The sequence below is a fragment of the Kwoniella bestiolae genome, chromosome 5 (assembly GCF_000512585.2).
Source record: "Kwoniella bestiolae CBS 10118 chromosome 5, complete sequence".
In the NCBI taxonomy this organism is placed as follows: Eukaryota; Fungi; Basidiomycota; class Tremellomycetes; order Tremellales; family Cryptococcaceae; genus Kwoniella; species Kwoniella bestiolae.
Window position 1 is genome coordinate 344,510 of NC_089245.1, and position 23,738 is coordinate 368,247.

Consider the following 23,738-nt stretch of genomic DNA (forward strand, 5'->3'; position numbering starts at 1 on the left):
CCAATCAAAGCAAGCACGCACACGACTCGATTCGTTATCATCACGACATTATTCATCTTCACTTTGATGCTCCACCCGACATCTCCTGGTATCACACCGACAACGCCCGCATGGTCATTTCCGAGAACTCTGATAGGCTCTCGTTCATCCGCCAGCGCAGAGATAGGATGCTCTGGGCTGGGTTATTTTTAACTCATTCCTACCCCGTGTCGTCGCTACAAGCTTCAGCTGAGCAGGGGAGGAGAAACCGAAAATCCATCAGGATTCACAAGGCTCGGTGGACAATGTACCATGTGAAGCAAATCAAGGTTTCTCGGATGGAGTCGTGTGGTCCTCTTTAGCTTTAGCTCTAGCTCGACTCGTATTGGTTCGGAGTGGGAGATTCTCCTCCATATGGTAAGTGCGACCAATGTGCAACCATGTAGGGTGTAAGTGTGATTCAATTGATTTTGGCATGGTCGGTAGGGTTTTGGAACAAACCGCATGGTTCCAAAAATCAAAATCAAGTAAACGAGAAAATAAATTATTCGCCACGCTAAAAATCGTACTGTATCCACCTGGGACGGCAATTGGTTTTTTTCGCTGCTGTAACTGAATGCTGATCGACCCGTTTTCTCCGGCACGGCAGGACGAAAACCAAAATGAACTGCACAAATCCAGTTTTAGCGATGCCAATCCAATTGTAATGGACTGATTTGCCGACGCCGCGGGAAAATAGTTGGGTTTACCCTATTTGGCCGCACGAGACATGGGTTGTTATTGTTGAGTTAATAAATTTCCGAGGTTTTTCGGCACGACTCAATTTCCTCCTCCTTCTTCGAGTGCAGGTCTTTCCGACCATAGGCAGCTGTGTTAAAGCGCCGGACGCGCGACTGACTGACTCGACAAGTATTCAACTTGCACAGAGGCTCGTCCTCATCGAGGTTTCAGCAAGATTCTTGTCTATCGTATCTCTACTGCATACGGGCATCAGGGTCTGGGACATGCTAACCTTTCAGGTGGCACAGGACTTGATGGGAGCTCAGTGGCACCTGTCTATGATACACAGCACAGACTGTGTACCAAGAGATTGGGCTTCTTAAAATAGCTACACAGATAACAACACGCAGAACGAAGCATGTGGAGCGAGATAACGAGATTCAATATCCATCTGACTGTATCACACGGCTTCATCACAGCGTTATCGCCATGCATATCACTCAAAGCCACCTTGCGTCATGCTTTTATAAGCTTCCTCATGGCGGTGCCTGAGCCACATTGGAGCATGCTGTCTGCAATAATTGGATACATGCGGTCGACCAGTAAGGTATCACGCAATGCATACAGATAAGCTCATCTAACGTGATCCAACCTAACCAATAAGCACCATGGTATCTCGATTCTTCGGACTTCGTTCGGACCGTGCGGTCGTCTATTCGATTTGCATTGCTGTCTATCGTGACAGAGGGGAGTGGATGGCTAGTCTCCTAGCTCAGGCTCATCGATTCTTAGGGACTTTTGGGTAGTCATGATAAGCTTTTTGCTCTCAAGCATGCGACCCTCTGCGGCGGGGGACTTTGCTCAGGAATCCCGTTCATCTTCGCAAAGCGTTCAAAGTCTGATTACCGCATTCTTAGCTCCACACCAATTTCCTCCTGGACATATTTTAATTGGTAACATGACTGTATAGAGCTTGCCAGTCAGCAAGTCTAGGCGTGAAGTGTGCATACCTCGAACCGAAAGGAATGGCCTTGCCTGCTTTGCAATTGATCGTCCAATCTCAGCTGTCCTAGGCAGTCTGAGACCAAGTCCAACAGCACCGAAGATGAGGCTGGGAAAGTAGGGTGGCGATGATGTGGATCGTAGGTGATACTTTGGATCGGTGTGAACTAGTTGCGAGGTGCAGCTGAGAATCAGGCTTGACCCGTGTGGTCCCTCTAAAGTGATATGACCAATACACAGACAGCCTGAGAGCACATGCATTTGATCAAGTCATGCACGTTCCTGGGAGTATATATTGTTTGTCCTCAAATGAGTGCATAAGCGATAAAAATTTAATATAACGAACAACCTATATGTATATATGGTGTAAAGTATTTTAACAATCTAGATCTCCCTAATATCGACTGCCACAACATCCTATCCTACTTGTCCATCTCAGAGCCTTACATGATGGCAGCCCAAACTTTTCCGGCAAAGGTGGTAGGAGGTGGTTCGTCGTAAGACTCGGCCTCGACAACGTCCAAACCGGATACGAAGTCCATTTCGGTCGACCGGACGAACCTGGTCTTCTTGATGAGCTTGTAGCCGACCCAAAGAAGAGGGAAGAGCCAAAGAGGAAGGTAGTTGGTAACGAATGTGGCGGTGTCCCAGTTGCCTTTAAGGAAGACTGACCAAGCTGAGAAGAAGAGAATGATGGAGATCATGACGATGGCGTACTTGGCGGCGAAAGCTTTCTTGTTCAAGAAAGAAGTGTAAGGGAGAGTGGACTTGTCGATACCTTGATCTCTGAGACCTTTCTCGAATCGGACGTAGGTGACACAGATACCCCACCATGTCATCAAACCAGCGGCGGCGGTCAAGTTGGCAAAGTAACCGAATACTTGACCAGCGGTAGATTGCAGAGACATGTAGGCGAGAGCACCGAACAGAGCACAGAAGATGATGGCAACGTATGGGAGACCGTTCTTGGTGGTTCTGGCGAAGATCTTGGGGGCTTGTCGGGTGATGGCAAGACCGTAGATGGCTCGGGATGAGGTGAAAAGATCGGAGGAAGCGGCAGACCAAGCGGAAGTCAAAAGACAGGCGTTGATGATACTTGGAAGAGCGGGGATACCAGCTCGTCTGATAGCAATGACGAAGGGAGAGGCAAGAGCGGTACCGGAGTTAAGGGCGAGACCTTTGTCGTTAGAAGGGACAAGGAGACCAATGATGAAAGTACCACCGAGGTAGAAGACCAAGATTCGGATATAGACCTTCTTGATGGCTCTGGGAAGGTTTCGTCGGGGGTTCTTGGCTTCACCGGCAGCGATGGCAACGATCTCAGTACCGATATAAGAGAACGCGGCTTGAGTGAGCACAGCCCAGAAACCGAGGAATCGACCGAGAGAACCGCTGATACCTTCGTATTGCACGAAAGGTCCAGGGTCTCGCCAGTATTGGAAACCGATTGACTTGTGGTCGGGGCCACCACCGGCAGTGATGATAATACCGAGGATGATCAACCCGGTGATGGTGAGAACCTTGATGGAGGCGAACCAGAATTCACATTCACCGTAGACACCAGCACCGAAAAGGTTGATGACGACAACGACGATAAGGCAGATGGAAATCCAGAGAGCGTTGTTGATGGTTTTGTTCCAGAGGTTGATCAAGACAGCAGCGGCAGACAATTCGGCGGGAAGAATGATGACCCAGTTGTACCAATAATTCCAACCCATGGTGCTGGAGTAGATCGAAAGATTAGCGGGTATGCATGATAAGGGGGAGGAAGGACTCACAAAGCGAGAGCAGGGTCAACAAATCGCTCAGCGAGTTTAATGTGACCACCGGGAATAGGAAGAAAAGAAATCATTTCACCGAGGGAGATCTGTGATGATATCAGCCAGTGCTACCAATAGCGAAGGCAGCAAGATCAAGATAACTCACCATGACTGAGTAACAGATACTACCCATTAAAGCGTAACCCATGAAGAGACCGAGAGGTCCACCATGAGCCAGAGCGGAACCAGTACCCAAGAACAGACCCGTACCAATGACACCACCAATGGAAATCATTGCCAGGTGTCTGGACTTGAGGGATCGTTTGAGACCATCTTGTGGGACGATCTCTTCCGAGTACTGTTCATGCTGTATTTGATCAGCGCCACCGACCTGTTGCTGGTAGACGTCGGCACCCTTCTTGTCGTCGTATTCGTGATCGAGAGACATGATGGATGAGTGTGGGTGGGGAGGATAAAAGATTGAGTTGAGGGGGATAAAAAAGAGAAGACGGGGCGATGGCTAGTATATATAGACAAGAGGAGGAGGGGGGATGGCAATGTTGGAGCGAGACAACGAGATAAGCCGTAAACGAGATGAGAAGAGAAAAGAGATAAGAGCTCTTCTAGCCCCGCAGGGAAAGAGAGATTGGCAAGGGAAGCAAAAATGGAGCAGAGACCGATTCAAGGGAGAGAAGGGAGGGATACGACGATCGCTTCGCTTAGCTCAACTCGAGATCGTATTGAGTTTCAGGCACATGACTTGCATCCCTGAGAAGCAACCGAAAGAGAGCTATACTTGGAACACCCAGCTTTCTTGGCTTGCAATTGGGTAAATCACTTTATCTCGATGGATGTCCGTGATCTAATGCATGCTCCACCCAACAGCGGGAGGCTTTCCTCGTCTCACGCAGAAGGAGTCTTACAGCGGATACCTTGCTCACAATGGCTCTGCCGGTTGCAGCTACCTCTCTCATCGAAAAACTCTTTGGTCTCACCGCTATGAGCGATAAGCTATAGATTTGCATGCGTCCGGTCTGCGATAACCGGAACAGGATGAGATCTTTGCAGTCTTTCTTGGGGTTGTCTCTGACGTGCTGCACAAAAGCGGCAAAGCCGTTGCTGATAACTCAATCACTACGATCTAAGCGAGACACGTACACGGGGATCTCAGATGGGAACGAGTTTTCAATTGGTCCATTGACAGCTTATGCCGGCAATATCGGATATGGTGTCTGTGGGAACAGTGATATCCCGCTGAAACAGGACTTTTGCAGTTGAGATACTGCTGTCATGATAACGAGATAGTATGTTCCACATGCTTTTTTTTTCGTTGATCGTGTGGCTCGATTGGCTCAAAGCCAGTATCGGCAATAGAATGGTCTTAGATTGAACTTCACTTTCTAGGTAGTCCTGTTCCTGGGGACATCTTATTGCTTCTTCTGGTAACCGTTATCCTCGTGAGACGATGGGACCGTCAAAAACCCTGTCCGATTGGGTCACGGGAGTAGATCTCGTTGTATACAAAGTCGCCGGGAAATGCGTCTAGGGTGGTAGACGGCAGACGGGCATCGAGCAGCAATGCCCCGCTATGCACTCCATGGGGTACGAAGTATCTCTAAGCGAGGTGGATGATACAAGTCCTATCCCATGCATTCGCAGCAGACATTCCGTTCTCCAAATCGGGCACTGGTAGGCCTAGAGCCTCGTTTGCGAGGGTCTTACCTCGTCCCAGAAAATCGGTACCACACCCATCCCAGACTACGCTGAAGGACAAAGGTTGGATCGCATCCAAAACTTTCCCATCCTTCAGTGCCTCTAACCCCTTATCCCTTTCCGCTTCCACAGTGGTTTGCTCGATATGCCAACTCGTTCCTGTATCTTCCTCCAATCTCGCTAAGATCTCGTTCTGCGTCGAGTTCATCTCGGCAATATCAGTTGGTTGATGTGCCAAGAGGTGTGGCTTCGTACTTTTCTCTTTGATGATCTGCACGATGGCATTACCGATGAAAGGCAACGAGCTGGCGCAACACTTGACGTCACCATTATCTCAAATCTTAGCTCTTCGGGCCCTTAGATCAAACCCCATCTCCCCGTCGTTCGTTGCCATATCGAAGAATGGTCCAGTCATAGGAGCACACCACGCCATTCTACCATCTTTCTCTGCTTCACGCAGCTTCCCGAGTACCTCCCACTTGGGTTCCACCAGTCCAGCGACCATTCCTCGCGCTTTTTCATTGTAGGTGTCGAAGCCGAATTCACTAGGAACGAACAGCTTGACTGAGCTACATTGTCTAGACGCATCGATGAGGTCGAGTTGACGTTTGATCGCCTCGGGTTCGGGGGCGAGAGCGCACACAATCGCATGGATGTCGTTACTATGGATGATCCCACTGACGGAGGACCGGGTGTAATCGGTCTGATGAATTGGGACAGTCGAAGGGATCGAAGGTGATTCCAGCTCGGAGTTTTCTTGAATTGATACTATCGAGTGAGTTACAGATCCTGGGGAAGACGATTTCATCCGCGTTAAAACGTGGACGGTTAGGCTTTCTTCCCCCAGTAGCGATCGCAAGATGAACTGGCCAAGTCTACCCGTAGCCTATCGACGGGGTATCAACCACCATCTTCCTCGTCTTGTGATACTCACCCCCGCTAGCAGAACATTCTTGATCTTGTCGGACATCTCGACTTGCAGCTGCTATGCGTGTGCGGTTGAATATAAATCCTGGCCTAGATGCAGATCTTGTGGTAGATGTCACTGTAAAGGAACGAGAGCTTGCCTAGTTCGTGCCTTGTTGCGTGAACTAACCAAATGTTGCTTTACTGCACGAACGATCAAAGTATCGTGTGCCAAAAGACGGAGTTTTCACCTGGTGGGTGTATGGTATGGTGCATTGTAGTCTTGCAGACGGCCCGACTAATGTACTAGATCGAACGGGCCGTTGCTCTCAAATGTCTCGTGATCAGATGTCACTGATCAAAGCACGAGAGGGCTCTGCGTGGTGGAAATCAATTTCGTGCCTCAATCACTAAGTTGACTTTCGATAAACCCCCTTCAACGACCATATAACGATGCCAAGCAGCAGTCCCAGCTAATTTTAGCTTCTTGAACAGAAATCACGGATGATAGAGGCGTTGGACATGCATGTGATCATCATGATTCCAACAATGTGCAGACGGTCCGTAACGGTCCGTTCCATGCCGGAAATGAAGGTGGAGGTCGTCCTCTTTTAGCTTGAAGAGGTGAGTGAAGGATCGAACTATATAAGAGACTGCCCATGATATTTCTGGAGAGGCGAACACCATCTAGACCTCAACAACCTCTCAGTACGACCAGGATATAATGTTGTCACTCGCAATTTTAAGCTTAATCGGTCCTCTGGCTGTGTCTGGAGCATACACGCCCCAAGGCAGATCGACAGGTCTGTCCTCTCGAGACGGTCAGACTTGTACTATACAATCGAGCGGATCGAACTCGACCGACGATTCACCAGCTTTCCGAGATGCAGCTAAACAATGCGCTAATGGTGGAACACTCCTGTTCCAAGAAGGCGTTGATTAGTGAGTCGTCTATCCAACAACGACTTTGGGCAAAGCTGAGTTTGAATTGGGTCTGTTCAGCTACTTCAACACTCCTGTCAATGCGACCCTGAATAACGTAGACATCCAGTTCAAAGGTAACATTCATTTACCGCAGAATGTCACCTATGTACAGGGTATTGGTGAGCTTTCTTCTCAAGCCTGCCAAGGGATGGGCAGAGGTTGACAACATGATATCTAGTCAACGGGTCTACTGGCGGGAATGTATGGTGGATCAATCTCACAGGAGATAACCTGAACTTCACCGGGACCAACAACTTGTCCACTGGCTGGGTGTACGGTATGTGAAGTGCATGTATATCGATCTGTCAGAAGCTGATAATCGTCTAGGGTATGGTCAACAATGGTGGGATGCCAACCCCAAGAACGGATCTGGTATCGCCTCTCGACCTCATCTTTGGAGATTCAACGTGACCAATAGTCATATCAAAAATATCAAAATCAGAAAACCTATAGCTTGGTAAGTCAGACGAAGCATCACTCGTCAGTCAGACTGATATACACCTGCATAGGGTGACTACCCTAAACGGACGTAATATCGATGTCGACAATGTGTTTGTCGATGCTGCTACCACGCCTGGTGGCGGATTCCCCTTCAACACGTGAGTCATCATAAGGGTCCGTTACTGTTGAGAGAGTTGTTGCTGATCTTCTATGCGTTCGGTGCTGTAGTGATGGGTTTGATGTTGCGTGAGTGTAGCTGAGTCTCCCAACGGTCGGGTAAAGGTATACTAAGACGTTTACCATTACTACAGAGCAAAGAATGTCAGGATCAACGATTTCACTATTTGTAAGCTTATTCGCTTTGACCAGTAGATTTATCACTGAGATCAATACTTTTGTAGTTAACGGTGATGACGCTGTGACGATCAACAACGGCGGAGAGAACGTCACCGTCACCAACGGATTCATCGGCGGTCCAGGATGTCATGGTACGAGTATCGGAAGTCTGGGTCAAGCTCAGGGCGTATACAATACCGTTAAGAACAGTATGTCAACCGATCCCTGCTTTGACCTGCCAGCTGATGTGCGGGTATAGTTTGGTTCGAGAACATCAAGGTACATGGCTGTGTGTACGGATCGAGAATCAAGACCTATCTTGGCGGCCAGGGTATCGTAAGTGTCGTCTCGTTGCTTGGACGACCGGCAAGCTGAATGGGTGGTATAGGTACAAAACGTCACTTTCGCGAATTACGATGTGTCAAACACTACCTTCCCTATATACTTGACGCAAAATTATTTCAAGTGAGCATTCATCAGCCACGCAACCAGATGACCAATACTGACGCATGCCGAGGACAGCCAAGGAAGCTCCCAAACCCAGAACGGGGCAGGGGTCCAAGAAGGGGGGAACTTCGGTGGAAGAGTCGATAATTCCTCGGTGATTATCGAGGGTGTTACCTACAAGAACTGGAGAGGTGACATCAATACGTAAGTGACCGCTTTGCTCTGCGTGGATAGACCAATTCGATGCTGATGGAAGGTATGTTTAGCTATCAACCTGGTGACGGATCCTGTGTGACAGATCCTGTAAGTGATCTTAGATCATTTCTTCTGCCGAGTACCGATTATTGATCTCATCACCTCAATTCGACGTAGTGTTGGTACGATGTCCCCGGATCCGACGGTACTCAAGCGATTGTCATTGGCTGCTCAAACTCCACTGCCTGTTCGAACTTTGAATTCCAAAACATCCAAGTGATCCCTCAGGTAAGCCGTGATCGTCACTCGACAGAACCTCACTATCATGAGACTGATGCGAACCCGTTGCTCTAGTCCTACGCCGAGACCAAGATCAACTGTACCAACCTTGATCAAGCCAGTAACCCGAACCTCGGTATCGTCTGCACCAACGGCACTCTTGTTTCTACATGAGCAATTGGACTTGTATGAGTAGAGCCTAGAAAGACCGAGTCGAAAAGCAGCCTGTACAGTAAACGCAGACAAAGAAGAAGTTATAATTAAGATGAAACAGACAAACTAAGAATGCATGTAGCTTGAAATCCCTGTGAAGTAGCGCTCGATCGCGAGTTTCTCTACACTCTCGCCATCTGGATTTTGTAATCACGTGAGCGTCGCCTGTGTGTGAGCTGCCTATGCTGGCTCGGCGCTCTTGAGTTCATGTTCTGTGCATGTTCGGTCTTCTCACAGATGGTCCAGACCCGATACAACGATTCAACAAGCATATGCATGTCCAAGCCACTGATGCTGTGTTCCTCTTTCCTACATGTCCACACTTTTCACAGTCCAAGCATCGCTAGTCTGCATTTTAAGGGTGTTGTCCACAGCATACTGTAACCAAGTCCCTGTGCCGAGAGACATGAGTTTTTTCCCTGAACCATGTTCTCGCTTTTCTCGCTCATCTCACTACACCATCCAGGATCACCCACGTTTTGCTTCCCGCTTTCTTGTTGTTCTTGGAAACGACCAAGGAGACGTCAGAGCATGTCTTGAACCCCAAACGTCATTGAACTTATTAACCTGGCAGGTCTATTGTTTAATCAACTCCCGAAAGGTTCCTCCGAGACATCAAATCAAGAATTTTGTTTTAGACTAAGTGCCTACGAAGCAGTGACCACCGTTCATCGTCCTCCATGCTACGGTGTCACTTCTTGCTTTACTACCCTACATTATTCAAGGGGCGATGAGGTATGTTTGATGTTGAAAAGGGTTAGAGATCTGTGCGGAGGAGTTACATGCGACTTCGAATGAAGTTCGGGCTGGTCTGGAAAAGTCTGTAAACGACTATTTTAGCATGTTACCTGTTTAACTTAGTGGGCGACAAGCATATATATGTGTCTGAATGAGATGGGCATGTTTGTGTTTGGCACATCATCTCTACCTCTACATCCATCATATATATAATCTCGCCTTCACCTCAATACGCTTCACGCTTCACACTGTCAGTCTCGAGACCAAAAATCAAAACCTAAACCAGAAATGTTCTTCCTCTACCCACTTGCCTTGATCTTCCTTTCGCTGCTAGCTACAGCAGCACCTATCACCTCATCCTCCAAGCGACTTCCCAACCAATCATCAGATTTCGAGCCAGTCCGCTTCCTCAATCATTTCGGAGCTTCCATACCTGCCGAATCGACTATCAAATTAGAATGGCAAGGTGGTAGCGGGCAGGGATTCGACGTTTATTATATCCCACAGTGGCCTGAGCAGGTTGATTATTACGTGAGTTGATTACAACCGGGTGATGTGATGGTGATGGAGATGATCAATCTTGCGCCCTCCATCAAGGATCAAGGGGCGCAAGTCGCGTGAGCGGGGAGAGAGGAGGGCGCAAATAGTGCACAGACGGTATGCTGATCAGATCATTTCGTTGATATATAGCCCATTGAATTAGTAGCTGGTACGACGGAGAACCACTTTACATGGCAGACACCCAAGAAGTCTGATTATCCCAAGGGAACTACATTGTGAGTGGACCGATCATGCTGGCTCGTGACGTATAAAGCTTGAAACGTAGCTGACAACTGCTCGCCGCCCGGTAGCATTCTGGGTGTAAACGACGCTGTGACATCCCTCTCATCAGATTGGTACGACGTGACGGGCCTGCTCAACTTCGCTCACTAAACCAAAACATCATATCATCCTGTATTCTTCCTCAACGCCGACCTGGCACATTGTAACGATATTTCACGGACAATTTCCTTCCTCATACTAGACAAAACATACTAGACGTGCATGTTGAGAATAGAGACAAGACGGACATTTTAGAATTGACGGACTCTTTCTGTCTTGTTGCGTACAAGAGATATACCTAGCATATAATCAATGGTTAATGAATGTGTGTGTGTTCTCATACCTCATCCGAACATCATTATTATTGTTACGAGAACGAAATAATCCAAACTTGACTTATCCTCTATCTATATCACTATACACATTACAGTATATCAAGGTCTCAACATCAACGTCCTGATAGTACACTAAAAAGGGTATACATATACTACTCTACCAAGCTGAAATCTCTTACGATGATTCAACTAACCATTCTACTGACACGCCCCGTCGGCGTTATTCCTCTTACATTCTATAGTGTTCTCACTTTGATCTTCGTCATCATCCGATCTTTCAGAGGGGACTTCGACTGCTGCCTATATCGCATGAACCGGAACAAAGTCAGTACTTGGAAAGATAGATCATCCGGAGAAGAGATGTTATGCAGACTCACTACCAAAGCTTGAGTACCGACTGGAGTCGACGGAAAAGTAGTGCTCCACCCAGGTAACATTGAAGTCCACTGCCAAGGCTGTGACTCGCCGCCTGCTGCAGCCGACGAAGTAGCAGGGGGGGCTGCACTGGTCGTCTCTGGTTGCGAGGGGTAACCCGATACACTCGATGGAGCACTTGCAGCGGCTGAGGAAGGATACCCAGATGGAACGGTGGAAATGCCCTCGGAGGAAATAGGAGTCGCAGTAGAATTGGCAGCTGCCCCACTATCGGTCGCGGTGGCGGTGGAAGTTTCGTTGCCCGTACTCGATGGTGCAGCTGAGGAAGTCGAGTTGGTAGGAGATGACGAGTTTGAGGTTGAGTTTGAGGCGGGCGAGTCCTGATGGGCAGTATCGAATGGACCTCCACCCAGTACATTCCAGTTCTTCAGATAAACAATCTTGAAGCTGTTGTAATACACATCCTCCAACTTGAACGCGTCGGTTGAACCCCACGAGTTCCTCGCCCAAATGACCCTCTCACCATCAGCATTGGTCGATCCGTTAAATACGGCATAATCGTGCGAATGCCCCAACTGAGGTACTGTCACGCCTATCTCGTCTTCCACCATCGTATTGAAAATCACCGGCGTACCCGTCGCGGCCCGCTCGCAATACTCGAAGAACTCGTCGATAGTCATGAACTCCCGAAGTCGGAAATCCGTCTCAAATCCCGTGAGGATCGTCAAACCAATATTGGCCGATCCGGTATTAGGGTCCCAATCTGGATTAGGCCCGCTGAGGACACCGTCGAAATGGGAGGTCTTACCCATCGCTCGGGCCGCTTGACCGATGGAATCATGCCACCAGTTCCGGGTTGGGAAGTCCTCGGTCTGACTTATGTAGCTGTGGTCTGCCACATGGGTCTCCTGCTGAAAATTGGTAGGATTCCATACGGTCACTTGAACGGTAGAATCGGAAGGCCATGATTGACCGGTCATGGATGATCCGTTGCTGTATCGAACCATGTTTTCGATCCACTTCTGAGAGGACATGAGGACGGCGAGTGAGGAGGCGGCCCACCAACAGTTGAGTACTTTCACTGTTGGAATTACCGAGATGAACCGAATTAGTATGTGGATCTAGGTCTGAAGGGAGATAGATGGAAGAAAGCTCGTTGGTCTCCACTTACCTTGTCGCACATCCTTGACACGAGGTCCACTCTCATTCCATAGCGGCGCAGCAGCCCGGGGCACGAGCTGACGAGGCTGGTATATTGGGGATGCCGCGACTGAACATGAGCTTGAAGGTCAGCGATGTCATTTCACACGACAATGGAAGAAAATCCAATGAGCTTACCGAAAGATACGAGGAAAGTCAATATAGAGAAGATGGTCAAGTTCCGCATGATGGCTAGTTTATATGTATTTCTGTTCAGTGGCGTGAATAAGGTGGAAGAGGGATTGACTTGGTATATAAGATTTCTCTGTATTCTATCACGGGTGCAGAGGCGAAGTGAAACTGTCCAAGGTCGAATGAGACTGTTTTTGATATTGATAACTTAGAGTTCAAATAGTGTAAAAGAGCGAATGGGGAGAGTCGACCAAAATATAAGTTACAGTACCCGGACTTCCTATTCCAATCCTAATCCTGGATCCAAGATCAACAGTATCTGAAAAGTCAAAGCAAGTAACAAAGTGAGCGTTTAATGAATGATTTGGTAAATAAGCTAAGTATATAAGGTATAACGATATGAAAGAAGAGCGTTCGTCAAGTTTAAGATGAAAGAGTGGTATGGGTTGTTAGAAAATGGTTGGGGTTGGGCGATATGCGATTTCAGCCATCACATCAAACTATAAGAGAAAAGAGTGGTTTTGGCATGACGAGCAACATATTGGGAAGAACAAAGGGAAGATGTGTTTGTAGGGGGGTCAAGGGGAATTCAGTATTAGCCAAGATCAGTTTCACCTAGTTATACCTTGCCTTTGGGTCGTACGGAAAAGGGATAAAGGACCCTTTGAGTGGCTGTAAGAATCTGAGATTAGACCTGGATGTGGGAAGAAGGTATCAATCGAAGGAAGTGTATGTTAAGTATTTTATGTACCAGTGATATTCATAGACATGTTAATCCAAGTGGGGAAGTGTCCATCAATAACGGTGATCATGCGGTTCAACGGTGTTTCCCCTCCCGACATTATCTACATTCCATTCATGCTCGGCTTCACTTGAAGCATGATGCGTAAATACCATCTTGGGCATTTCCATGAATCTGGTCTATAGCATGTCTACTTCGCCATGACAGCTTCTAAATTTGGTGTGACTGATTTGTTCCGGGAAAAGCACAAAAAGTCACATTCTTTACACTGAATCACCCTCCTTTACCCCCTCCCGACTCTGCCTTTCTTTATCCTCCCCGATAACATCCCTAACTTCCGCGCCATCACACCACCCTCTCCAATCACCATCCCACCGTTCCCCAGCCCACCTCGGCAGGGGCGTTTCCCACGTCCCCAAATCGGGGGTCGTATATCTCAGAGCATGTAGGTAGATGAACAACGTCTCAGGATCAGGATCGTCCGGTAGAGGTACGAAACACTCCGCGCAGAATCCTGGGGGGAGGTATGCCGGTGCTTTTAGGGGTGAAGGGGCGTATGGATCTGTGGATTTGATATCGTCGTTGGTCTGTTGAGGATTAGACTTTGTCCCTTCTATTTCATCTTGAGCTTGTTTGGCTGTGAAGATGACTTCTTTCCATCTAAGTCCAACCGTCGGATGATCAGCCTGATGTGAAAGTCCAAAGGTGACGAGAAGCGCAACTCACTTGATCCAATCCTCAGCTTCATCCTTCTGCCTCCTCAATTTCGAAATAATCTTCCTAGCCTGTTCACTGAGCAGTATCGGCGATGTCAAATCTATATCATCGTGATCCCTATCCACAGTCTTTTTCAGCGGTGCCGCGGATCCTACCCGAGCTTGCAGGGCAGCACTTCGAGATGTCCCGGCTGCAGCGGGAGTGAGGTCCACACCTCCTTTACCGAGATCTTGACCCCATACTTCCGATGTGGAATATAGGGGATCGTTGGCTATTGGATGGCCGAGGTATTGCAGGTGGACTCGTATCTGATGGGCTGGGGTTGCAATTGAAGTAGTCTAAGCGATATTGTAAACAGTCACAATGCTATTCTAAACTCACTTCTACCAGTTTGTGGGCGACCTGGCAGACAAGAGAATTCAGCGTTATCATCATGCTGAGTGAACGAACGGTAAACTCACATCGAACCACACTTTGATCTCTCTCAGCGTCATATGAGATCCTCTTGAATATCGTGACTGCGTCCTGTTCAGCATATATCAGTTTTCCACTTCACTTCGGATGGATTTCATAGCGATTAGCAACGGCCAACTTACCTTGCCTTCAGGCGTTATGATCACCAACCCCATCTGCCTATCAACGGTCAACAAAGGTTGATCCACCGTTACTTCCTCCCTAGGACAACGAATCGCGAGATGTCAGCATTGCCGGTCTTGATGTCTTGTGAAATAAGCGATACTTACTCTGGGAACTTCCCTTTCACCCTTGCTACATATTCTTTCTGCACTTTACCTTCCGCAAACTCCGTTGCCAATCTGCTAGCTGCCTTTCCAGTCAATGCGAGGATCATCAGTCCGGAAGTCAGACGATCCAGTCGATTGACAGCTACGCCGGCGGTTAGCACACCTTCAAGACTCATCTTTTGATCCAGATGGAAAGTTGACCATGGACTTACAATAACATTTTATCCCGTAATCCAGTTCCATCATTTCCAGAACTGAATGTCTGAAATACCTTCCTGTGGCGTGTACCGGCTGGATAGAAACGGCATAATTTTAGCAATCAGCCCTTCTCAATGACGAAGTATGGACCGGACTGATGTCCATGAGATACGACTTGATGGAGAGGAACTCACTACACTACCAGGTTTGGAAATCACCACAAACTGTTTCTCCCTGTCTATGTGCAGGACCAAAATCGGATCGTTGGTTATTGGCGGTTCATGACGATGAACGGTGTTGCTACGCGAGCAATGAAAGTGGCCTTAGCATGTCAAGGTCATCGAAAATGTAGTATGATGTACTATGAACTCACTCTATCCTATCACCATCTCGTAGGACCAAGTCCGGTCTGGCTGTCACTCCGTTCACCCTAGTCACTCCGGAGTCCAAGGCGTGTCGCTGAGCGTCCCACCGAGATGATCAGCTACCGTGCATCATCTACAGCTCTGGTACCCAGGCGGAGTCCAGAATAAGATGAGATCACTCACATAATATTCCATCGACCTATCCCTAAACTCCGTAGTGATCACCTCCAAGATCTGTCTACCTATCCATCTGACCACCCAAAACAGATCAGCACTAGCATTGGTCACATCTGCCTGCCTACCCTCTCATGTTCAGTGGGGATCGAAGAGAACACCAAACACACCTCTGCTTCACATGGGTCTTGTAAGGCCACCAATAAGGTTTGATATACCTCAACTTGGGGTTCATGCCTTTCGGATAACTTGATCGGGTCAATCCTTCGCCCAGGTCTGCTCCTGGAGTGGAAGTTCCACTGGGTCGATCTATCTCAGTCTCGTCTTGATTTTGGATTTTCAGCTGGTCAAGACGGGTTGGTAGTGGAGAGGAAGTGGACATTGTGCGACCCTCGCTGTGTATACTAAGCAAATACGGAAAGATGTAGAGATGAGATATCTAGATGGTCTTGTCGCCTTGATTGTCACTTTTGACTTTTTTCTGTTGAATCAAGGATTTTGTTTATGGAGCCCCGCACTTGATCTTCCAGATGTTTTCAACTTTTTGCTGTCTTCGCTTTTGATCATCTTTTCCTTCCCTTACCTCCTCATCAAACATCGTATCTATAGCAGGACCAACAAGATGGGACCCAAGAGGACGAATGACACCTCGCAGTGTCAGATATGTAAAGATCAAATATCAAAATACAAATGTCCAGCGTGTCCTATCAGGTAGTAAGCCTCATTTCACTTGCCTGTCTATCAGCCGGATGTTAAGCTGATTAATGGTGCGCTGTGCGCTGTAGTTGCTCGGTGAAATGTTACAAAGAGCATAAGTGTGAGCTCGCCATATAAAGGTATACAAGATAGGGCTGGTAGCTTATTCTGCTTGAGGGTAGTGATACATGAGGATCCCTCCAAATCCCAAATAATCCCTCAAGATACGTCCGCACCTACCCGCGAAGTCTCATTGAATGAGCAGCCCAATACAACAGATATAGAATCCGCCCAACCGAACGATGATGATACCCCGCATCTAAAACCACTTACTTCCCTACTATGGCCCCCCGAACCCGACTCCTCGATATTCACCGACCCCCTCCAACGGGAGGATCCAAAGCCTCTTAGAAGGGAGGAATTACTGAGGATAGGTGAGCAAACCGTCCTAGATCATATGCGCTCATGGGGTCTCAACCACGAGAGCCGACAGCCACTTCCCCTTGCTTCATTGTATATCGGCTAACCCCATATAATAATAAAGCCACCTCCCCCACCCTCCGCAACCTCCTATCCAACCCCCTCCTCCCCCGTCTCCTGCACACCCTAGACTCCCTCCCCTCCAAATCGCGTCATACGGCCCTCTCAAAACTCCTGGGCCTGGATCCAACATCACTGTCCAGCGCAGAGGGTATCACGCAGTCGTTTCTTGCTGGACGAGACTCGCCTCCACCATTGGACGAGTTGCTATCCACCATAGCCAATCAGGGGGATAGTGAGGATAAGGTGGGACTAGTAGAAGGTAAAGCGGGGTGGTATATCCAGTCGAAGGGAGGAGAGAGAATCTGGATAGGCGATGAGGAGAAGAGGGTTATGAGGGCTTTTGCGGGCGTTGTGTGTAATGCTATTGATGGGGGTGATAACGCTGCAGGAGAGGTGGAATGGGGTCAAGGTGGGTTGGAGTGGGAGTTTTAGGTTGTATCTCTTCAGAGATACACTGCATTGTGTGTCTTTGTACTGTATAGTATAGTAGATGAGATTAATGTTGTTGTACTTTTTTGAATGTATGCGATATATCTCACCGACTAATGATCTAGGCGAATCCCACGGCGATAATCATAGTGCAACTTAGCACGATGGATACGCAGTACAGTAGACATAAACAAGTAACATCTCTTTTTCAATTTCCCCACCCTACCAATTCGGGCGAGAAGGGGGATGATAACGATTACATGAAACCGAGCAAAGTCCCATGGAAGAATTATAATTGACTTGACTCGAACAAAAGAGGAACCTCAAAATAAGCTACAATGATAGAACGGATGGAGAAGGAGACGAGATATCTATAATTAAGTTGAATTGTTCTTTTGTTTTTCAATGACAATGACAAGTTACCGAGTGATGAATATAAGTGTCCCTTGAAATATGGAAATATGAATATGAATATGCGTGTGTAATGTTAAAAGAGAACAAATGATAAGAGGAACGACAAAACACCGAATTGTGAGAATTAACAATATTGTCCAATAAATACGAAGCCACCAATATGACGTGAACCCACGCTTACGCCAGAATAGGTTGTCCAGCACTAGTAGCTACCCCACTCCCCACATGAACAGTCTCATTCGAATCAGCGCTCCCCTTCTTCACTGGTTCACCTTCACCCTCCTCCTCTCCGGTAAGCTGCGGATCGAACGAATCATTATCCTCAGGCGAGGTGATCGGCGTGATACTGGTCATATGAGAATTATGGCTTTGAAGGAAGAACGAGCTGGAATCGTTCGTGGTAGATGAGGGAGTCGGTGTGATCTGTCCTCCCTGGTGGATACCCTGTCCTTGGGTATGTTGGTGGTCTAATCCCCCAGAGGAAGATTCATGGGTGGCTACGGAGGATGGTCGGGGGGAACCGCCGTTGGCCGTCGAAGGCATGGGTCGAGGTCCATGCAGTGAATTTCGTTTTTTGGTTCCCGCAGAGGGTGGAGGGGAAGAGGTGGTAGCCTCTCTAGAGATTGTTTTACCCAAAACGGGTGTTTGAGGCAAAGGTTGTTGTGGTGAGTCGATCGGAGTGGGACTAGAAACTTTTGCAATGGAGCTCGAGGCGACTAGCGATTCCCTTCGAGGAGGTAAAGTGGATTCGGTGGTGGGTGGAGGACTGGGAAGAACTCCATTAGGTTGGGTCTTTGGTGTTTGAGAGGTAACGGCTGAAGTGGGAGTCTTGGGCACAGGGGGAATAGCGGTATCTTTGACCTGAGGTACTCTAGGTTCAGATCCAGCAATGTACGAAAACCTCTTTCGGATCGTACCGAATAAAGACCTCTTACCCTCCATACCAGGTCGGACAGGTGCAGGTGGTACACCCTGATTTTGCTGTGTTGGCGTTGGTTTTGGCGCAGCCACATTCAAAGGCATCGACTTGTGAGTCGGTCGAGGGGTTTCGGTAGTATCGCGCATAGGCACTTTATAAGCACTTTGAGAGGATTGCATGGGTTTAGGGAACGGTGTGCCGGATGTGGGCGTGGGGGTGTTATCGAACACAGCAGGTTTAGGAGTAGGAGTAGGCGAGGGATATTGGGCGGCTATAGGTGTATTGGACTGGACTCTCTGAGGGGCCGGTGGGGGATGAGGAGTCGAAGAACCAGAGCCGGTGGAGACGGAATTCGAAGTAGATCCTGTACCAGGTATACCCAAGAACTTCTTACCCTTCTTTGCAGCTTTTTTCTCAGCCTTCTTCCTTGCTTTTTCCTCCTTCTCTTTCCTCTTGGCTTCCTCCCTCTCTGCCTGTTTCTTGAGGGCTTCCGCTCGAGCGGCCTCGGCACGTTGTCTGGCAACTTTCATTGCTGCTTCCTTTTCGGCTGCCTTGTTCTCCTTTGCTAGTTGCTTCTTGGATTTCTTGGTAGCTAGTGCAGGTGGAGGAGCGACGTTGCTTGCTGGTATAGGAGGTGGAGCAGAGGTGGTTGGAGGTTTTCTGACAGGTGCATCTTCAGCTGAAGTGTGCTGTGCCAGAGGTGAAGGATTGGGTGGAGTGGTGGAAAGGGGGACAGAGGGTCCCGAAGACGTATAGGCTGGTGAGGCCCCAGCAGGTAAGGAAGAGGTGATCTCCTCCGCCGGGGGTGAAGGTTCAGCAGAGTTGATTGGTGGGGCGGATAAGTTGGATGAGGTGGTTGCTGCTGAAGCGGTCCCGTATGGTCGTCCAAAGTTCTACCATAAACGAGTGAGCATTTGCAAGTCGAGCGAAAGAAATACTTTGCTCACCTCACCACCATCCAAGCTCCACCTACCCATACCAGCGGATTTTGATGGAGGAGCTCGTGAACCCATAGTCCTGGACCTACCATCGTCCACATACATACTATTACTCCTTCGTTTCTCCTCTACGCTCATCGTTCCCACTGCGCCCAGACCACCACCCATCTGCGCAGCAATAGCATACCCTCCTTCTCTAGGTGCCAGACTACTCAGGAAATCCCTCGAATAGTATGTGGATGGTGGACGTCCGCCTAAGCTCGAGAATGACTTGTTGGGTGGTAAAGCTTGAGAAGCTAATGAGGTGGAAGATGAATGAGCGGAAGATAAGACTCCCATGCCGTTGACAGTTGGGGAAGCAGGTTGAGATGCGTTGTGCATGTATAGCCCATCGACTTCTTTCGCACTCATCGCTGAGACGTCGATAGAGGATTGACGGGACTTGGTACGACGTGACATCCTTCTTCCTGACATTCCGAGGGTAGCGACGTTTGTGAATGATTTAGATCGGGCATCGGGTAAAATTTCTTCAACAGGCGGTGCACTTGGCCCTGAAGACGATAGCAGACAAATCAGTTTGGGATCGAAGTGGCAGAGGGAGAGATCATAGACTATCGAAGAAAGGACACTCACAGATCACATCGCCTGGTAAACCCGAAGTGAACGTCCTATCCTTATCGATCCTTCTGCTCTCCCTTCTGACAGTATCCAAGGGTCTCTCCGCAGCTTGTCGCATAGGATTACTCATATCAGGTGTGATGTCCTGTTCTTGGCCGTGACCCAAAGCCCACAACTCTTCACTGGTCAGACTGCCCAAATCCTGATGAGAAGCTATCGACGACCTATTCGAGCTCGAGCCATTCCCATTCGCCCTTCTCCTAAAAGCGGGATTGGGTAGTGCCAGATCGATCTCTCCGGACCCTGCCAGGTTGGTAGAAGAGCTATTAGGTGATTCATGGAGGAACATTCCATTCGGAAGGGGAACAGCAGGTTTGGGTGAACTTGAAGTCATAGTTAATCCAGGTGGTGGTCTCCTGTATCCGGAATTTCGAGATTTCACCGATGTCTGAGAAGGAGATCGTTGCGTTTGCGTCTGCGTCTGTACAGGAGAGGATGGATCGGTGGGTGAAGATTCGGATCTGGGTGGACTACGGGATTGTCTATTCGAGACAGTTGGTCTTCTCTTCCATGCGGGGGGTGGTGATTCTGGATCGCCCGATAATTGTCTGTGAAGGGTATTAACTGTATTGATGGGTGATGGTGGACCTGATCCTCTGCGTTTGGGTAAGGAGGATGGACGGATTGCGAGGGTGGTTTCGTAGGGGTTATCAGGTGTTTCGTTAGGTGAGGGAGATTGGTTCTGTAACAAAGAGAAAGAGTGTTAGCAGTGTTTTTAATAACGTAATTTGACAAAAGAAAGTGAAGGGTAAGATAGATGGCCAAGACAATCACAATCGCCGTTCAGATGGTTAGGCTGTGCTGTGCGGATTAAACTGAGATTGCGATGTTCACAAAGATGGGTTTGGAATGGGCAAGGATATGAGTAGGTCAACAGCGAGAGGAAAGAAAGTAGTGATGGGGTAGGACTGATAACAAAGAGAGAAGGTGTGGAAGATGAATGCCAAGGTATTAAACCAGGTTTTGACTTTGCAAAGGGGTTATGTTTCTCGACTAGAAAGTTAACAGACAAAGGAAGAGTCAAGATGGTGGTAGTAGTATGATAGCAGAACCGAATTAATATGATACCATCCTCATCTCCATCCCCATTTTTAGTCTCGCTACTACCTCTTCATCATCAACAAGAGCACAAATAGCTGGAAAACGTGTCAAAGCGCAAGGTAAGGTATAAAAGGGAAGAGGGAAGAGAACAACGTTCATCTCGGCCATAAGATCAGATGAACCGCTAAGACCATCTAGTATGTGTGCAAGGTGTCTTCGCAGCATCATACCCATCATACCCGTCATACCCATCAACCAATACAGTTTATACTCCTTCAAAAAGACCCATCGCTATCATCAGGAAGCAAAGCAGATAAGAACAGGCCAACTCACCTCCTCAAAAGGTTCCAACTGCGTACCGTAAATGGTCGACATGATGGAAGAAGTACAAAACCAAAACTAAAATCCTTCTCTGCCTGTTGTCTGGTGTGCTGGTCGGTACGGTAGTGCAGCAGGTAGAATAATCCAAAATTATGCTTCTATCATTCAATGGTGATGTCGTTACGTTTTGGCTTGTTGATGATACAGAACTGATGGCGAACAAGGGTCGTTCTTTCGTTTAGAAGACGAACCGGGAGGTGTTGACTGATTTGCCCTGAGAATAAAGGGTTGATTGAGGTGAACAGGGTCGAACGGGAACGGCAACTTTTTCAGGTAGCGGTGGCTGCTGCTGCTGGGTAAGGGGTATGTATGGATTTACAGGAATCTGAATGAGTGATGTGATCGATATCAAAATGATAAACGTGTAGTATGATGATACGATGATATGATGATATGATGACCGGGGATGATAGGTTGATTATCGATTCTTGGACCGGATGGAGGAAATGCAGAAGGGAAGGCTGACCGAAACCTTTTTTATTTGTGACTGATAATGCGCTACTACGGGGTGATGACTGGTGATTTACGAGATATATGGGCTTGTGCTTGGCGATCTTGTGTGAGGTGGTTATGTGGTTATACGATCGAGCACTATACTATGCTACTATGCCTTGCTATGGTCACTATGACTTGATGATAAGGATGTGATCATGTGTGACTGTATGTGATAATCTATAGAGCAAAGCTGTGTCGTCTTGTCTTGTGATGCTGATTTACTCTACTTGCGGATTACACAGTTTAGGAGATATTATGTATTGGCACGTCGTGTGTACGGATTAGTCCATTAGCCATTAATCATTAACCTTGCACAACGTAAAGTAATATTCCGAGTATACTATACAGTATATAAGTATATATACTTGGATTCGACACTTGTTGAGTATCATCAAGTATGCATATGGCTGAGTACAGTGCTATACCTTCATGTCCATCCATATACATCATCATATTCCCATAAAGCACATATGGTCATTCCACAGACATGTCTTACATATTCATGCGAAGCAGTACGACACGACCACGTTGTTCCTCCATATCCTTCCTGTAGGAACGAGGGTATCACTCCTTGTCATCCTGATGTGACGTCAAATTCCCGTTCCTTACCTCTTTCCCCTGTATCTTCTGATGATGCAGCAGTCCTCGTAAGGAATGCCTACTCCGAAAGTCTCTCTTACAGGAGCAAAAGCGAAAGTGTAGATGCACAGTACTGCTGTACAAGTAAGCATGAGTTCGGCAGCGTCTCCCATACATTTTCACCCGGCCGTACATGAGATTCTCAGGAGCAACAACAGATACAACTACGAGTATGGTTTATCCGCTGGTCAAGTGAGGTTTAACCGATTCCAGGAATTTGTCTGAACATTCATGTCCGATAACCGATATAGGGAATCTTCGTTTCAATCGAAGTATGTGGTAAGAGGCGTTCAACATTCTTACCCTTCCACAGAGGATTCAATGGCAATTGTAGTAATTGAAACAACCGCTTTTATGCATAGCAGAGACTCAATATACCTACATGGTCAATGCATAGCTGCCGGGAACCGGCAGGCATAGGGTACCGTACCGGGATTTACGGACGAAGATGTGAATACAGGAAAGATAAATGGCAGATCGACTTGTTCGATTACTCTCCGGTATGACCATGGCCGAAGAGGGATGATACCGCTATTGCACTCCTGGGTTCAAGTGGCATAGAACAAGGAGTCTTGAGCTGTTTCTGGGAGAATGGGAGATCTGAAACGAGAAGATCAGGAGGGAGTCTTCGTAGTGTGATGGCATCATACTCGCTCGCTGATTGTTTCATCTGTCTACTCGGAATACGATACCTTTGTCTTGGCTTGACTATTTGAGCTGCTTCTGAGACCATACCATCCAATATATATCCTCACTGGCAGTAAAATCCAACGTGATACTGAGCTCTGTCGAGCAGACGCGTCAAACGCAAATAGACCAATGCCATGGCGAGCATGAGACGATCCAGTCGAAGAGGTTCTTATGGTCGTTGTGGCCGTACCGCAAGCATGCCATATTATCGGACTATCTATCTGTACAGTCCGTCAATCATGCTCCTGCATGCATATGCCAGGCATGTACGGTACTCAGCAACGGGAACATGTCAAAGTAAAGAGTCAAGCACTACGAATAAAGGAATGCGGTATGAGGATATTTCCGACCCCTCATTT

At 47.9% G+C, this 23,738-nt stretch overlaps 8 protein-coding genes across 8 annotated transcripts; 3 read left to right on the forward strand and 5 right to left on the reverse strand.

Annotated features, from left to right (window-relative positions):
* Positions 1–2,144: 2,144 nt before the first annotated feature.
* On the reverse strand, positions 2,145–3,909 carry I302_106524 (uncharacterized protein; the record flags this gene model as incomplete). The annotated part of the gene is made up of 3 exons (XM_019192829.1): positions 2,145–3,423; positions 3,480–3,568; positions 3,628–3,909. 3 exons carry the CDS (start codon positions 3,907–3,909, stop codon positions 2,145–2,147), a joined length of 1,650 nt encoding a protein of 549 aa, XP_019045826.1.
* A 1,167-nt stretch (positions 3,910–5,076) lies between these two features.
* On the reverse strand, positions 5,077–6,144 carry I302_106525 (uncharacterized protein; the record flags this gene model as incomplete). Its single annotated transcript, XM_019192828.1, has 3 exons — positions 5,077–5,479; positions 5,543–6,060; positions 6,109–6,144. 3 exons carry the CDS (start codon positions 6,142–6,144, stop codon positions 5,077–5,079), a joined length of 957 nt encoding a protein of 318 aa, XP_019045825.1.
* A 660-nt stretch (positions 6,145–6,804) lies between these two features.
* Positions 6,805–8,936, forward strand: I302_106526 (uncharacterized protein; the record flags this gene model as incomplete). Its single annotated transcript, XM_019192827.1, has 14 exons — positions 6,805–7,022; positions 7,083–7,183; positions 7,243–7,341; positions 7,392–7,521; positions 7,574–7,663; positions 7,734–7,751; positions 7,817–7,851; positions 7,907–8,050; positions 8,101–8,177; positions 8,230–8,306; positions 8,364–8,492; positions 8,555–8,591; positions 8,661–8,771; positions 8,838–8,936. The coding sequence occupies 14 exons, from the start codon at positions 6,805–6,807 to the stop codon at positions 8,934–8,936; spliced, it is 1,365 nt and encodes a 454-aa protein (XP_019045824.1).
* Positions 8,937–10,001: 1,065 nt separating this feature from the next.
* Positions 10,002–10,646, forward strand: I302_106527 (uncharacterized protein; the record flags this gene model as incomplete). The annotated part of the gene is made up of 3 exons (XM_019192826.1): positions 10,002–10,244; positions 10,404–10,489; positions 10,565–10,646. The coding sequence occupies 3 exons, from the start codon at positions 10,002–10,004 to the stop codon at positions 10,644–10,646; spliced, it is 411 nt and encodes a 136-aa protein (XP_019045823.1).
* A 422-nt stretch (positions 10,647–11,068) lies between these two features.
* I302_106528 (uncharacterized protein) lies at positions 11,069–12,632 on the reverse strand (the record flags this gene model as incomplete). Its single annotated transcript, XM_019192825.1, has 4 exons — positions 11,069–11,170; positions 11,248–12,326; positions 12,417–12,515; positions 12,584–12,632. The coding sequence occupies 4 exons, from the start codon at positions 12,630–12,632 to the stop codon at positions 11,069–11,071; spliced, it is 1,329 nt and encodes a 442-aa protein (XP_019045822.1).
* A 950-nt stretch (positions 12,633–13,582) lies between these two features.
* Positions 13,583–15,898, reverse strand: I302_106529 (uncharacterized protein; the record flags this gene model as incomplete). Its single annotated transcript, XM_065870291.1, has 11 exons — positions 13,583–13,979; positions 14,046–14,352; positions 14,418–14,438; positions 14,498–14,561; positions 14,633–14,711; positions 14,780–14,921; positions 14,992–15,070; positions 15,172–15,277; positions 15,351–15,436; positions 15,526–15,592; positions 15,687–15,898. 11 exons carry the CDS (start codon positions 15,896–15,898, stop codon positions 13,583–13,585), a joined length of 1,560 nt encoding a protein of 519 aa, XP_065726363.1.
* A 240-nt stretch (positions 15,899–16,138) lies between these two features.
* Positions 16,139–17,187, forward strand: I302_106530 (uncharacterized protein; the record flags this gene model as incomplete). The annotated part of the gene is made up of 4 exons (XM_019192823.1): positions 16,139–16,230; positions 16,302–16,333; positions 16,395–16,646; positions 16,757–17,187. The coding sequence occupies 4 exons, from the start codon at positions 16,139–16,141 to the stop codon at positions 17,185–17,187; spliced, it is 807 nt and encodes a 268-aa protein (XP_019045820.1).
* Positions 17,188–17,775: 588 nt separating this feature from the next.
* On the reverse strand, positions 17,776–21,549 carry I302_106531 (uncharacterized protein; the record flags this gene model as incomplete). Its single annotated transcript, XM_065870292.1, has 4 exons — positions 17,776–19,410; positions 19,465–20,006; positions 20,089–20,815; positions 21,508–21,549. 4 exons carry the CDS (start codon positions 21,547–21,549, stop codon positions 17,776–17,778), a joined length of 2,946 nt encoding a protein of 981 aa, XP_065726364.1.
* Positions 21,550–23,738: the final 2,189 nt, after the last annotated feature.